The sequence below is a fragment of the Talpa occidentalis genome, unplaced genomic scaffold, assembly GCF_014898055.3.
Source record: "Talpa occidentalis isolate TD23 unplaced genomic scaffold, MPIMG_talOcc4v2.1 talOcc4.14, whole genome shotgun sequence".
Classification (NCBI taxonomy): domain Eukaryota; kingdom Metazoa; phylum Chordata; class Mammalia; order Eulipotyphla; family Talpidae; genus Talpa; species Talpa occidentalis.
The window spans coordinates 48,404,583-48,421,998 of NW_023601433.1; the positions used below are offsets into that span (position 1 = coordinate 48,404,583).

A 17,416-nucleotide genomic window follows, 5' to 3' on the forward strand; every position below is an offset into this window, starting at 1 on the left:
GTCATCTACAACTGATATTACTGCTGTCTGACTTCATAGAATTTTTAAAAAAGAAAAAGAACATATTCTAAACATCAATGCATCAGACTCTAAAAATGCCTTACAACCAACAGTATGCTGCTTTCAGTACACATTAGAGATTAAGAAAAATATAACTCTGTGACACAGTCTGTTTTCCTTATGTGTATTTTATTCTTGTATCATAAATATATTAAGCCTAGATCTGTGTTTCTTGGTTGTAGTAAGCTTAGTGGTTTGTACATTAAGAAAACTTTAAGCATCTCTACTGCCCACCCTGAAATTCAGCTCAACCTTTCTTTCATTACAATTATTACTGAAAGAAGACACATCTAACCTGTAACACTAGGTCCATTTTCTTCAACATTTCATGGCAAGGGACTCCATAATAAATCTCACCTACTTGAAACCGAAAAGATTCTATTGTAATTACTTCAAGGAAAAAAAAAAAACTGTAGCGTATATGCTAACTTTAATCCCTGCAGCTCTGATTAGCAAACTACCTAGATCCCTACTGAATAACTACTAATTAATCAGAAACATTTTTAAATCTTTAAAATTAGCACATTAGATACTATAGTCTAAAATAGAATTATTGTTTTATTTCTTTTTACAAAGCACTAGAAAGGAATCCAGAAGATTATGATTTTGTGAAGCCAGACACTGCCTTTCCTGAACTGGAATTTGCACTCTAGTGCTTCCAACTTCTACAAAGGGGGCTTTTTGAGCATATTCAGTGCTGAACGCTAATAGCACTAATCCAACCGCAGATCATTAAAGCAGGTGGATACATCAATGGAAAGAATGGATTTCAGTGATTTTAAAAATTTATATTGTGGTATATATAAACTGATTAACTCCATTACTGAAAATAACAATAACTTATTATTTTTGGTATTAGGAATTACTGCACTACCAGATTGTCCTTCCAAATGTTATTTTTGAGAGTATTGGATTATGGTCATATTCTGAGAGTTAGTCATCTTTTGACTGACATTTTCCCCTTGGAGACAACAATGATTAAATTCCCTGCTGTATCATACTACAGTCTGTTTTGTTCTACTTAGTACACATTTTGGAAAAGAAAGTCATGCTCCATTTTGTTTTCTATTTATTTGTCTCTTCCTCCATTTTCCAACCTCACTTGAAAAGGAAACATCAAACCCTTACAAAAATCACTACATTTATTATTTCACCTAATATTTTCTATCATCTTGCAAGTCAATTACCATTTTGTCCATTTTACAGGTGAGCAGCTGAACCTCCCAGACATTAGTTAGTGACCTGCCAGGTCTATTCACCTAGTCAATGCTAGAGTATAAGGATGAGGGTTGCAATCTTTCCATTTTGACTTGGCTACTTTGACTGCCTCAGGGTGATGGAGGTGTCCTGAGGCAGGTGTCACCTCCTCACCTCACTGTCCTCTTTGACACTTTGTGAGAACTCAAAGTTGGAGACAATTTTTTATATATCAAAGATACAAGGTTGGACCCTGTGTCCAGGATTTGGACCAGAACCAAGTTCCTACTGAAATCAATCTCTCCCCACTGGACCATGTTGAAAGAGATGCACTTAACTTTTATATATATGTGTGTGTGTGTGTGTGTGTGTGTATTATATATCACTCCAATGAAATTTACCTATATACATACATATATATGTGACCTTTTGGAAGAAGGAGAGGAGAGAAGCAGAAGGAGGGGAATGTTCTTTTAGGAAAAAAAAAACTTAAAATTAGGATATAAGAATTTAAAGTAAGCCAGAAGGAAGTAAGCGTGTCCAGAAATCCCCCTCTGTCACTTGTTGATGACTTGACTTGCTATGTAAACCCATCTTGAGACAATCCATAAAGTAATTCTCTTCTTTTTCCTGAGAATAGTGGAAAGTTGGCAAGAAGTAAACATTTTCTATGAAATAGGAAGGCGAACAAGTTGTAAATGATGTTAATATTTTCCAGATGGTACAGTTTTACTTAGGATCTGAATTTATTGTAATTAAAGGCATGTGAATTTTTCTATAAATACTGAACCTTGTAAGTTTGACACTGGAAGACTTCATTACTTCTGGAGTGTAGTTGTTTGAAAGAAAGTATCCCTTCTCTTCCATGTAAGATTCATCTCTGGGTTTTATATCTGAGTTGAATCATAGAAATAGTTCCCATGTGAAGGGTTTTGTTTTGTTTTTGTTTTGTGTTTTTTTTTTATATTCCATGCCATTAAACCTTAATTATGAACTGAGATTCCTCAGAACTAAAAAATACAAACTTCTTTATTTCCTATTAAAATTATGTATGTTCACCATTATTTTACACTGTGTCTTGAGTCCTTTGATATATTTATTTTTTAAATAAGCTGTTATCATTTTTTGGTCTCTAAACTAATGTGTTGAATGATGTTGGAATTTCTGGTCTTGCCTCATTCAGGGGAGTATAAATAACTGCTTTCCTTTCCATTGCAAGCAATAACTATGGGCTTAGAGCTTCCAAACCAACAGCTAGCAAAAGACATAAGAACATTGAGATAGTTCATGCTATTGGTTCAGTTTCCCAATCCTGCCTTCTTACCTTGGGTCCAACTAGTCTTTGCTCTGTCAGGAGATGTAAATGAATGATCCCTCCTGCCTTTGGTCCTGCTGAAGATTCTGAGCTCAGTGAGTCTTACCAGAGCTTGGTCTATGGGGTAAGAAGAATTCTAAAATGTCCCTTGAGATCTTTGTTTCCTAGTGTAGGTAGCCATTCTCCCAGCTATTCAAACAACCTATGAATCCAGATGCTGCAAAAGGGCTGTGCAGATTTAATTAAATGATCAAATTAGTTGACTTCAAGAAAGAGGGAGTATCCTGGGTGAACCTGACCTAATCAGGTGAACCCTTAAAAAGAACTCAGCTTTGGGCCTCCCCTGGCGGTGCAGCAGTTGAGCACTGGGCTGAGAAGCTGCCCACAGCCTCTGCAGCACAGGTTCCAATCCCCAGCCACATGGCGCGCAGACCTCTCCTGCCACCCGCTGCTCCCCTTAGCAGTGTACTTCGTCCGTCTGCCTGTTCAGCTCCCTGCTTTGGCTCTGGTGAATTCTCTCACCCTCCCGTGCTTCTGACTGTACCCAGTGCTTGTATGTATAAATAAATAAATCTTTAAAAAAAAAGATTTAAAAAAAAAAAAAAGGAACTCAGATTTTCCTGAAGAGTTTTGAAGCATGAGAAAAGTTGACTGTAAGGGAGATTTTCTGTTACTGGCTTGCATGTAGAGATAATGTAGATGACCCTTAGGATCTGAGATGAGCTCCCAGCTAACACGTACCCTAGACATGGCAGTTACTGTCCTGCAACTTCAAGAAACTGAATTCTGACACAACACTGTAATCTTTGGTGAGGAGAGCACAGCCCCATTGACTCCTGAATTTCAGTCTTGTATCCGAAAGAAAACCCAGTCATGTCATGCCAGACATGTAGAACTGTAAGCCGATAAATGTGTGTTGGATAAACCCCTAAATTAGTGGTAATTTTTATATAGCAAAAGGAAACAAGTTATGTTTATATAGCAAAAGAAAATAAATTATTTTTATATAGCAAAAGGAAACAAATTATATATTACCTATCAGATGTTTATTATCTCAGTTTGTCTCCGAGTTGGTCTCCATTGCAACCCTCATGCCTCACACCATCAATTATCATTCCTTTTCATTCCTACAGTGAAAACCATTTAATAGCTTTTTTAAGTTTACTTCAATAAAACTTTTCTCTTTAATATATTCCTTCTTTACTTTTGCAAGGCCTTATCTCCTGGGACTGTAGACTCTCGTACATATTGTATTGTTGCTGTATAATCTATTTATCATCAGTTTTCTATAGCTGTAATAAAAGTACTGATATCCATTATATGACCCTGGGGCATTACAGAAGCTTAAATATAAAAATTTTATTGTGTGAGATTAGCTTTTTAAGTTGTACTATATTATGACCGCCTAAGGATAGATTGCCTCAGTGGGCATGACACATATAGAAATCTTTACTAAACTTAATCAGAAGGGCCACATTCTGGGAATGATATTTGGTGGACTTTATGGTATTGGAATTTTCTACAGAGAATTATCTGGAAGTCTGTGGACAAGCAATACTGTGTGGAGGACAAGTTAAATGGTAATACATTGAGGAGACAATGACATATAAAATACAAAAAAAAAAGTTTGTACTATGGAAATTACTTTACAAATAGTAAGTATTACTATTGCTGGAAATTAAAAGATCAAATCCAACTTATTTTAACTTTCTGGTAACTTATAAAAATATCACACAGAAAGTCTCATTTATTTATTTCTATAAAAACAAAGCAAAGCCTTTGTTTACATCCAAAGTAAACCACTACAAAGAACAGTGTTTTCTGATCAAGAAACATAAAATTGCTAGCAGTAAGGTATTGATTTGCTACTTTATAGCTGAGTAATGCTTTTCAAAGCTTTTTAATGCTTTTCAAAATAACTATTAGTTAATTACAAAGGCATATTTTTCTATTGTGAAGGTTTTGAAAAATATAGAAATGATTAGGAAATATAATCTCACTATCCAGAAATAACCACTTACTAACAGTTCAGCATATTTCTTTCCAGTTCTTTTTCTATACCTGAATAAATATTAAGAATATATCACATAGAGTTTTATGCTAAAATTTTTCATTTGTATCATAAACATTTTCCCTGTTACAAAAAAAAATCTTTTTGTGGAACATGCTTTTTAATGGCTGAATAATATTCCATGGTATAAATTCCTTCTTGTTTCCTTCCTTTCTGCTTTATTTCCATGTTTCTCCATTATTATAAAGCTTCAGGCAGTACTTTTTTGGATAAATATTGGACAGAATAGGCTTCTAAAGAACACTTCACTAAAAAGACTATAAACCTTGTAAGCTTTTTCAAATATCTCGATTAGAACAGTATGAGCAAGCCAAAACTGTTAGGGGGTGAATCGCAAGTAAAATTACTCAGAAACATGGATGCAAACTAATTGACTCCTCCTAGCTCCATCATTGTAATTTTATTTCCAGATCCTCTAATACTCTGAGAAAATCTGTTCTCTTCTGGGGGATATATAAGGTGATTCTTGGACAGCAGCACTGTAATCATTTGCAGGTTGTTCAGTTGGGATAACTATTATTGCCTTGTACAAAATAAACCAAAGCTCCAAAGAAACACATTTTTGCAGGTGAAAATTATGTTAGCCAACATCATTTCTCACTCTGGTTTATGATGTCAGGTATTAAATTTCTCCATAAATGTAATTGTGTGAGGGGGGGATAGATCCTCTTGGAAGGAGATTAAAAAGACACTACCACCTAAAATCCACCCTCCTAATAACCCAAGAATGACCAGAAGCTGTGAGGGGTTTGGTACAGTAGCTCACTATACAGGCAACACTGCAGAGGATTTACTTTCTTTCCATTAATGGGCTCCACCATAAAGAGTCAGGGGTCATTTGTACTTGCAAGAGAAAGCCCAACATAAGTAAAGTGTGCTATTCATCTATTCAGCGCTGCATACCTATAAAGCCTCTGAAACCACTCTTCAGTGACTCAATACATTTCTCATTTTCCCATCACTTTCCCTTCTACTTGGCCATTTTCCTAAAACCATAATTCAAACTTTCCAAAAGAAAAAATAATCTCTGGGTAATCCTTTCAAGACTTCATAGAAGGAAATCTTTATTCTTTTATCACCCTTCTGGGAAACAAAACTCATGATTACCATTAGGATTTGAAATGTCTTCACTTTACCTGGGTGGAATGAGGGAATAAGTAAGCAAAAAGGCCGTAAGTGTAAGAAACTGGTGCTCTAAAGCCAGATACACTCGTGAGAAGAATCACCCAGAGTAGTTCACCTAAAACTGAAACTAGTGGATAGTGTGTTTAAATTGTAAAAAGATTAGGTAGGCAGATCTCTGATTACTTTCTAGTCAATGAAGACTGTTTTACTGTTAGTACACAAAGGGAAAACTTAAAGGCAGAAGATTTAAGAAAAGAAATGGGAAGATGTCTAAAGGAAGAGAGATTGGCTGTCTTCTGAAAAAAGATTTCTACCACTATCCACAAGTAGAGATTCCTATAAAAATGTTCATAAACTAAAAATGGTATAAAAGTGGGAAAAAATTAGCATTAATTTATATGGAACATCTTTCATAAGTTTATAGGCCCACCCAAAATATAATTACCAAATGTTTCCAAATAACACAAGCAGCCTAAAATCACACTAACATAGTAAAAGCAAAAATGCAGTGATAAATTACAGCACTGAACGCTATTTTCCTTTTGTTTTGTTTTTTTTTTAGGTTTATTTATTTATGCATACAAGAACTGGGGTACAGGCTAGAGGTGTAGAGGGGGGTGAGAGGATTCACCTAAGACAGAGAGGGGAGCAGAAGAGGCAGATTGACTGAAATACACTGCTGAGGGGAGCAATGGAGAGTCAGGAGAGGTCTGCTGCACCATGTGGGTTTGATCCCTGGCTGGGGATTGAACTCAGATCAAACTCATGCTGCAGTAGATGTGGATAGCTTCATAGTGCTGCATCTTAATCCCTTGCACCACCAGGGAGTCCCCTTCCTTTTGTTTTAAAAACAAAGTCCTCTGCAGATTTCTTTTGGTGGTTGAAAATCGGTACTAATGCAGGTCTTTTGTGAAAGTGAAGTGATATAAGAGGAACTTTTGAAAAATAAGGAATGCCTGTAGGCTTAACATCCACCTGACATTTTTGCTCTAATGGAGGTGAATAGGGAGAGTGAGTTCTACAGAAGGCCTTTCCTTGGTGGACCCATGTCTATACTGTGAGCAGGGAGAGGAAGAGGCACCATTTCCAGGTTCCTAAGCAAGAGAGCGGTGCACTATGACCCAGACAGAGTCCCCCTGTCACCTGGAACATTTTTTTTTTTTAGAACGGGGTCCAAAAGGACGGAGGAGTCAACTTTCTGACTCCCCCTATCACTTTTATGAATTTGATTCCTGAGACCCACACAATTCCAAGTTCTCCCTAGCAGTTGGAGCCTGTAGTTCGGAGTCAAGCAAGCATAGATCTCTGCGATTGCCTGAGCATCTGACATTCCAAGAAATGCAGTGTGTGCCGCACTGGCAGCAGCAGTAGCAGAGCAATGTGCAACTGGCTGGGGGATCGAAATTTGCAAACTCAGTATCCTGGGCCTCAGGCCAATGCAGGCTGGGTGCGTTGCTGTGGTGACACATTTAGCCTCCAGGGAGGGATGCTGGCACACCAGCTGCATTCCTGGCACCACGTTTGCCAGCAAGAAACTTATGGAATGGAACTGGTATCAACTCCAGAGGGAGATGCAAGCTGCTTTCTTAACTTCTTTGGCAACACTACCCTCTGCAATTTGTGTGCATACACCCTCCTGAATATTTACATGAACTGCTACTTGTGATACTCTTTGGGGCCCTGTTGGATGGTACTTTCAAGGGAAGTGCTAAAATGATAGCAGCTTTCCAGTTTATAAATGTAACTATTGTATCCCTGATTAATTCAATTTCCTAAAATTGGCACTTAACAATGCAATGACTTATCTCTTGCTGGGAAAAGATTCTAATCCCTCTTTCCCTTTTAAAAATAACTTACTGTTGCCAAGAGGAGAGCCTAGTATTTACTATTAAAAGATATGTGAATCGAAATACTAGCTTCTCTCCCTGTTGCATTCACTAGCACTATAATAGCTGCATTCTCTCTCTTTCATACCTGAGAGAGAGATCCCCTCATAGAAATGCCCTTAGTTCTTCTAAAAGCCTGACCACCTCTCCTATTTGTGGCTGGAAGGCAAAATACACTGGATTCAGCCACTTAGTATTCACACAGTGTCAAGATTCAAGTAAAAAGCCTATATTGCAAAGCTGGAAACACAGTCGTCAGACCAAACACAGTCAACAGTTCGAATCACAGTTAAATTATAAGTAAGTGTGGGGCGAAGCGTGCAGACCTGTCAAGTCAATGAAGCAGCAGAGATAAAAAGAAATACTACATAAATGGCAACGTGGAGGCTTTAATAAATACAGAGATGGGGTTCTTCCCAGCTGCCCCCAGTTGACTGTAACAGCTAGTGAGGATTTTGAGCGTAATGCTTCTTCATGGTCCTCCTCATCTCGGACTTTTACTGCTCCTCCTCTGTCTTCTTTTTAACATGCAAAGCATCTCCCAATGTATTGAGAAACAAACAATTCCTTTGTGTATTGCCATGGTTTTGCAAAGGGACAGCTTTGCTGGCAGGTCAGAGATTACTACTGGAGACATCAGATGCAGCAGAGGAAATGCAGTTAATACAATAATTCACATATGTTAATGCTTAGTTCCATCAATGTCAGCTTTATTTTCTTCTTGATATACACAAAGCTGGCACACAATTTTAACTGATGAGGTAATGTCATTTTTAATTTAGAGAGCCTTAAGATGTCCACTTTAACTTGTGATATCATCTTTGCAGTTGTCTCCTGAGACTTTCTGTAAACATAAGTAATGTGTCCTGGACAGTTTGAAAAGAGACTGTTAAAGATGATATTGGTCATCATGATGATCTCCCCAACTTTGATCTCTTTTAAATTGCCAGATACAATTTATGTTACTGCCATATTTTAGCCATTCCTGAAATTAATATATCCCAGGGCTTCTGAACCAAGTAAAACACAGAAATAAAATAAAGGCTTGATATGAGCAGATTATAATGTTTTCATGTCAGTTTTAGAAAAAAAATGGAAATCATATCAGATTATCTAACTCCTGGGTGACCTGATAAAAAGAAAGAGCAAGACACTCAGAAATTTATAAACGTAAAAATCTTCTCTTTTCCTGAAAGATGCTAATTTATTAGAAATGGTTTTCCATCTTTTAAAGATAAGCATATCTGTTACCTCATGCAATCTTTAGGGTAATATTTTATTTTCACTTCCTTCATATATTATTATTAAGTCTAAATGTTTTAAATCACATCACTTTGGTGATTTCAAGCGTGTCACATTTCCTTTTCAAACAACATCTATTCCTTTAAAGATTCAGACTGCTGGGTATAAACAAAATTATTTTCCATTTTTAAATAAACTTTTTTCTGTGGAGAGATTATCTTATGCAATTCAAGTGTAGTATGGGGGAAGATGAGCTGTATTTTAGTTGCTGTTGATAGTGGGAGTTTTTTCTAAGAAGTGTAGACTTTGGTAGAATTGCATTAAATAGTAAAGAATCTGTTTATTATTCTGTGGCCATATGTTTAGAGGGTTGCTCACAGAAATCAAAGTATTGTTCATGGAGCATTCTAGCCAAAGAGACATTTTGAATTCATAAAAGAACTTCACAGTTTGAAAAGAATGCACAGCATTATGTATTGACACCCTACCACCCTAGACAAAGGAACACAATTTAATAATAGAGAATTGTGCTCATGAGATTTTTCTTTTTCTTGCTAATTGGTTACTTTAACTGACATTGTCTGCAAGTATAATGGACACCATTATTCTTAATAGTTTTGTGTTGCCAGATGATGTATACAGACATGATGTAGTCCATTTTAATTATTTCACTTTGCCAGCTTTTTTTATCCTTCATGTAGTACACTGGTGAATGCAGATAACACTTTTTTTTTTCCTGACAGACTATCCTCAATAATACTAGTGTCCAAATTCTTGAAATTAAAAAGGACTTTCTTGCTAACCTGTTTCCTTCCATATTTACTTCCTAGATATGACTATGTGGAAGTTATCGATGGAGAGAATGAAAAAGGACATGTATGGGGAAAGTTCTGTGGGAAGATTGCTCCTTCTCCTGTAGTGTCTTCTGGGCCATTCCTTTTTATCAGATTTGTCTCTGACTATGAGACACACGGTGCAGGATTTTCCATACGTTATGAAATTTTTAAGAGAGGTAAGTAATTAACGGTAGAACAAATATGACTTCATGTTCAATCATATTGTTTGATTTCATGAAAAATAAAGACAAGGATAATGTTTTTATCCTTTTTTAAAAAAATCATATAGTCCCATTACAAGAATGTTGCAAAATATTTTAAACAAAAGAAAATTACCCAATGTGTGGAAGATGTTAAAAAAATTTTAAAGCATTTTAGCAATCAAAATTACATCACTCTGATATGTTCACTAGTGCTTATAAGGTGTGCAGTCCACAACACTTTTTACAAGTCTTTTTTATCTTCTTCAAAAATAAGTGTGATCTGTTTCTATAGTTTGATTTCTTTAGTTAAGAGTGTGTTCATCTTATCGTAAAGCCATGTCATCTTATTCCCTTTATTTTATTGCAAAATTCAAAACTGGTAGTTCACAATAAAAGTGAAGCTGTCCACTAGACTTAAAGTTTCTAAAGCTATTAGGAGAATTACAGGCATTCTGTTAATGGAGCGATGGTTGGGAAAGACCCTCTTGAAGGAAACAAAACAGTAATGCTTTAAACAGCATTCTCTTTAGGATTAAATATCACTTACTAATCTTCTGGTACAATAGTATATATCAGGATGAGATTAAACTCTGACAGTTCATAGTCTCCCTGATTTGAGGAATTAAACATACATATCAGTTAATTAATAAACACTGTGTCTTTATCTGGATATCACTGTTTTAGCAAAACCCTGTAGTTTCCTTTTACGTGTTAAATTCAGCCTTCCCTTTTCAGGTGTGTGTGTGTGTGTGTGTGTGTGTGTGAGAGAGAGAGAGAGAGAGAGAGAGCGAGGGGGGAGTGGAGAGGGAAGGCAGGGGAGCTGATGCAGAGACTGAAGCTCAAGATTTGAATGTATTATCTTAGAATGTAGAACAAAGAACACTTTTTAATTAAAAAAAAGTGAACCACACAAATTACACAAACCTATCATCTTCTGAATCAGTGGCAACTGAGATAATACAAAGGAAAGTCATAGGAATTTCTGGGAATATTAGTACAACTTCTTTAAATTTCAAAGAATTCTAGTATTGTCCCATATAAGTATGGATAGATAGAACATTTTTCAGCAAATCATCAAAGCACATATTTAAAAAATCTTAAATGTAAATAATAGTACATATATATGACATTGGTATATACAAACGATTGCATATGCACATATTTTCTTGTGTTGAAAGCTGTTTGACTTGTTATATAAACCATATTGTACATGTATGTTTGTGTCTACACCAGCATATATGCATGCACACATACTTTTGCTTGCTTACCTATATGTAACACTATCAAAGAAAAAAACATGTCAGAAGAAGACCTAAGAACAGCATTTCATTTTCAGTGTTTCTCAAAGAGTTGAAGATGGATGAAAGAGAAAACAGCCTGTCACTAAGTCATTAAGAATGAAAGACAAATACTGTATGTTTTCACTCATGTGGAAAATAAAGAAACAAAGTAAATTAACATACTAAATAAAAGAAAAACACACAGATTCAGAGAACTGAATGGTGGTTACCACAGGAGGGGGGTGGGGGAGTGGAAAAAACAGGTATGGGAGGTCAATGGTACAAGGAAAATGAGGGATTCTTTTTCTTTTTTTATTAATTGAAGTAACATTGGTTGATAAGATTATACATTTTAAGTGTAAAGCATTATACCACTGCCAAAATTCTCTTCCCAGATTTAGAAACCTTGGATCACTAACCCTAAATCTACTCCCATTCACCTAGAAGAATTTCTCTCAGAAACCCCAGCCTCTCCACCTCTCCCTCTTCCCCTGTTCTCCCCTTGACTTGGATCGTTTTAGGGGTCAAATGCCGGCAGAAGCTGTAGCCCTTTTCTAGTGTTCTCCATGCAGGGAGGGGTGGCATTTATTGAGTAGGATTGGTTGTTTCATATGCTGTTTGATTGAATCTCTGTATTTAATAATCTCAAGGAGACTGTTTTAGCTCTTCTTATTATCTTTCTTGTTGCCATTAACTACTAAATGTGGCCTTTTTTTTTTAAAAGATTTATTTATTTGTTTATACAAGAACGGGGTACAGGCCAGAGTGGGTACAGGCCAGAAGCACGGGAGGGTGAGAGAATTCACCAGAGACAGAGCAGGGAGCAGAACAGGCAGACGGAATGAAAACACTGCTGAGGGGAGCAGCGGGCGAGACAGGAGAGGTCTGCTGTGCCATGGGGGTATCTCCCTGGCCGGCCAGGATCGAACCTGCGCTGCAGAGGCTGCAGACAGCTTCACAGCATTGTGCTCAACCTGCTGTGCCACCAGGGAGGCCCTAAATGTGGCCTTTTTATAAAAATCATGGTGCCAGACTCCCAACATGGTGTGTGCTCACTCATATACCAGCAGCCCATCCACTGCCAGGCTCAAAGAGCTCCTGGCCCTCCCTCCTGTTCTTTTCTTGTGCACTCGTCACAGAATCCCTCAGCCTCCTCCTGCCATAGTCCTTTTGGGAGAAGTGCTTGTGCAACTGTGGCAAATGTCCAACAATGATAGAATATATTAAAATGAATTTTGATGCATAACAGAGGAAATCAGGAATTTCAAAATACTTAAATTTAATGGGATTTTTTTCCAACTCCTAAAACCCACTGTCCATTTATTACACACAGAATCTGAGGACCAGAAAGGTTAAGAGATCAGCCAATGCCACACAGCAAGTTAGTGAGAAAGACATGACTAGAGAACTCAGATCTCCTGGTTCTTCCTCTGGTTTTCTTCCATTTCTCCATGGAATTGCACCAAATTCTGAAAACCTAAGCTAGCTTCCAGTGCTATCTGACATGGCAAGGGCACAGTAAAAACATTGAAATTTAATTGGTTTTGAAAAGCAACAGGCAACCATAGAACAGTGATATTCTGTAGGGGAAGAGGAGAGAAAGGTGTCAGGACTGGGTGGGAAGAGCACCAGGCACTATGGTGATGGTGCACTCATGAATTGATGGTGGGAATTTCACGGAGAAATCATACATTGTACAAAAATGAAGAATGATGTAATAAATATATTTTTAAAAATTGTAACAGAGCAAAAAAAAAAAAAAGAAAGATATTTATTTGATTTTGAAAGTATACTCTCTTGGGCCTCCCCGGTGGCGCAGCCGGTTGAGCGCCATGCTGTGAAGCTGTCGTAGCCTCTGTGGCGCTGGTTCAATTCCCTGCCAGCCAGGGAGAATGCCACGTGGCGCGGCAGACCTCTCCTGTCTCGCCGGCTGCTCCCCTCAGCAGTGCTTTCGGTCTGTCCATCTGTCTGTTCTGGTCCCCGCTCTCCCTCCCACAACTCTGGCCAATACCCCAGCTCTTGTATAAAAAAATAAAATAAAATAAAGAGTTCAAATAAATAATTGAAAAAAAAGGAAAGAAAGTATACTCTTAATTCCTGATTTTAGTCTCTCTTTTGATCTTAATCTCCCCTGGACAATTTTATCTTTTTTATGGAAGAAATATTAGCACCTGCCTTAAACCTTGCTACTTGCTTTGCCTCACAAAGTCCTACCCCAGGGAGGAGACTGGAGGCCTCCAGAGTCATTCTTGCTACATTTTGGAAATAAAATTTAGAAGGGTTCCCAAGGTCACATATATGGGCTTTGTGAATTAATGACATAAATGAACACAATCACTGTGATCACGGAAGCCACTCTCTTAGAAACAGACAATATAGCTATAACAGATACAGCACATATACTCTCTTTACCTGGAACTGATATGACAAAATGTCACATAACAACAACTTTTTTTGTCCAGAAATGAAATAGATAAGCATTTGCAGCCAACTTGGTGAAGAGTGAGCCACATCTGAGAAGGTTGTGGGAGATGATATAAATGTCAGACCTCTAGAGACCAAGTTTATTGTGCTCATCTAATAAGTATTATTCTTCAATGTCTCCAGTGCCATAGATCCTTGAAATGGACATAGGGAGAAAGCAATTGATTTGTTATCTCACTAGGCTGCCATGTGCACTGAGGTACAGCTTACTAACCTTGCTGCAAAAATGGAGATCTTGTTAAATTTAATCTGTATTGATGCCTAATTCCTTGCCTCTGGTAGTTGACTTGTTGGGAGAATATTTAATAAGAGACAACCTCAACAACCTTCCTTATTTAGAGTTGAATCCTTGCATGCCATTGCAGGGTGCCCATCACTGAGACAATGACCCAGAAAAAGAACCATTGAATTGAATACCCCCAGATTGCATCCTGAGCTTCAAAAGGGTCAAGCTGTCTCTAATTTACAAAGAGTCTTAAAATCTCTTTCAACATTATGGTGAAGGCGATAAGGGGCAGAGTTGATATGTTCATATCCACGTAGATGGTCATTTGGCAATAGTATGGTGAATACCAGCCTATATAATGCTGGATACCGTAAGTTGAAATTGTGGTCATTCGTACAGTCATAAGGTCAACTTGCAGTATATGTATGTGCGTGCTTGACCAATTTGAATTACAAATCACCATAATTTGTAAAGTCTTGAAAACACTAAACAGTCATTCAAATTAGACATTATCAATATATCAGTTACACACACAAATACATTATATTATATTAACAGACCATCTTAGAATGTCCTAATGTACTGCATCTGAAACTTTGGGGAAGGTCGAGATGTCAACATTGATATCAGGTGACTGGCAACACTGCTTGTAATCATAGTTTATCGTGCCCTCACTAACAGCCACACTTTACCGGCACACCTGTGTCAACACCACTCAGAATGAGTCACTCACCCTGGGTACATGTACGAATTACCTTTCACATTTAGTTTGTCAAAGAGGCATAGGTCACATCTGGCAGAGTTACTGAGTCACTGGTGTAGGAATCTGAAACCCAAACTCCCTCCGCTGAATTCCCTCTCTCGCCTTTGTAAATGTTCTATTTCGTCAATAAAGGGCTGTCAACCTCAAGATTTAAAGATTTAAGCTTGAAGGGGCTATAATTATTTCTCTAGGGCTCTGTCAAGATTTCTGTAACTTACTCATTTCACTGTTCCCACATGATTTTATATTTGTCATTTTTTTCTCTACAACAGCAGAAGTTTTTAAATTGCTCTACACAAATGAAAAACATTTCATTTCATTGTGAAAAACACAATAAATCTGAACTTTATTTTACAGACCTATCACTGCTCTGAGAAGACTGGGTAATAAGTGATTAGGACAATGATTATAACGTTGGGTTTTTATTAAGGAGATACATCATCTTTGCCCAGGTCACTTATTAGTGAAATTGTTTAGGTGACATTTTCACTTTGCTCCTTTTTCTCTTTTACTCATAGGTCCTGAATGTTCCCAGAACTACACGACACCTACTGGGGTAATAAAGTCCCCTGGATTCCCAGAAAAATATCCCAACAGCCTTGAATGCACTTATATTATCTTTGCTCCGAAGATGTCAGAGATTATCCTGGAATTTGAAAGCTTTGACCTGGAGGCTGACTCAAATTCTCCAGGGGGAATGTTCTGTCGCTATGACCGACTAGAAATTTGGGATGGATTCCCTGATGGTAAGAAGGGAGAAAGCACCCCCAAAAGGGAAAGACCTGGGAGGTGGGCAGTGCAATTCTTTTACAAGTGTCATGATACATGCACTACTTAAAAAAAATAGCTCAAAAAGAGGAAAGAAAACAAAGCAAAATGATAACTGTTTGTGAACTGGTGATAATATTCGAACTCAAAAAAACCATAATTAGCTCTATTCCTTCATTTTAGAGATAGGCAAAATGATGCCATGAAAGATTATGCTGTCTCATAACTATTTTTGTGATAGAGTTTGGACCAACACCCAGTCTTCCTGACTAAAGTATTTTGCTCATATCATTGACCTGTTTGCCGGTTTTTAATTCATAGACAGTCAAAGACCAATTAAATTCAACTATTCGTTTTACAAAAAGAGAGACTAAGAACCAGAGCAATTAAGTATCTGATAAAATGTTAAGGATGAAATATGCGTTCATTGTGCTACCGAAAATTTAGAAATTTTGAAAATGAATAAAAATGTTTGGGGCTATTCTTAAGTTAGGCAAATTCCAAGTCTTCTCTCTAGGGAATTTTTATCTTTGGCAATTTGAATGTCCTCAATACATCTCCTATACACATTGTTCTTATCATCTAAATTCATCATGCATTTCTAAAATATGTATTGAGCACCTGTCATGCACATGTACTCTTAAAACCAATTGGTAAACAAAACAATCCCAAATGACTGTCCTTGTAGAGTTTAGATTTTGCTGGGGAAGAGATAATCAGTAACGTCCATTACAAATAAATGAATTATGTGCATGAGTTTTAGAAGATGAGAAGTTCTCTAAACAAAAAAAAAAAAAAAAAAAAAAAAAAAAGGAAAGAAAGGAAAAGTAGAGCAGAGTAAATGCATGAGAAGTGCTAATGGTTAGGATTGAGAGATGTGTTGGTTGAAATTTTCAATAAGACAGTCAGGTTAGTCTTATTATTGAGAAAGTGACATTTGAGGAGAGTGGGGCAGGTAGCCCTGTGGACCCTTAACTGAATGTTTTCCATTTTGACCCTTGTGAATTAGAATGCAAATGGTAATAATACGCACCCAAATTCTGAACAGAGGGAGATAATATCAAATAATTTGTTGCAGCTGCATTGCTTGTCTTATGTTTAGTCTGGTCTAATATTAAGATTTCTCTAGAGAACACACTCTACACATCAGAAAGGGCAGCTTAGAAGTTGTTACAAATCATGCATTTAGAAATATATAACCATCTATAAAATGGTCAGATATTATCAAGTTGCAGGAAAGAATATTTACATAAATTGTAAATAAAGAGTAAGTATAATGTGAAAGAGATTGGCTTTGCCTTTGAAATGACATTAAAATTATCAGTGTAATTCAATTTGGATAATGTTCTTCAACACTAAAGTATGTTACAGGAAAACTGGGTTAACAGAAGGCTTATATTGGCATTGGAGTAATGGTGATTTAACATTAGTTTAGTTTTTTTGCTATTTTACTGTATAAGTAGGGTTATAAAGATCTTATCAAAACTCCTTCATTAGATAATGAGATTTGCCCAAACAAAGTACTGATTGATTTCCAAGTAGTCAATCTGATAATTAAGAAAACAATATTAAAATAGTTTTGTAATAATGGTTGGAACATTTAATAATGGGTTTATTTGTTCGCAACCCAAATTTGCAGCTTTCCTTTCTACAACTTACATTTAAATTGGCATCTGAAAAGGAGGCCCAATCACCCAACTTATTTAGAATACTTTCAGAAAGAAGTACATTATTATTAGTGTCAAGGGTATTTCAAAGTAGTAATTTTCTGGCTCTAGGAACAATTAACAGTAAGAGTTATCAGCCTTGCAATTCACCCATGTTTCAACTATGGTGTATTTGACTTCTCAGAGAAAACTAACTTTGGAATATGAAATAAGTGTTTGTATATTTGTTAATACTTACCTGACCCCATCCGGCCTATCTAACCACAGCAACTCTCTTTTTCTTAGGCTAAAAG

At 36.8% G+C, this 17,416-nt stretch overlaps 1 protein-coding gene across 4 annotated transcripts in view; it reads left to right on the forward strand.

The window, feature by feature from the left end:
• The window catches only part of NRP1 (neuropilin 1), a 137,316-nt gene that overhangs the window by 44,670 nt on the left and 75,230 nt on the right, over positions 1-17,416 (forward strand). For all 4 annotated transcript variants that reach the window (XM_037510463.2, XM_037510462.2, XM_054695024.1 and 1 more), the window contains exons 3-4: positions 9,727-9,908; positions 15,207-15,434. In XM_037510463.2, coding sequence (XP_037366360.1) covers positions 9,727-9,908; positions 15,207-15,434 — 410 coding nt within the window. The remainder of the gene's footprint in view (positions 1-9,726; positions 9,909-15,206; positions 15,435-17,416) is intronic.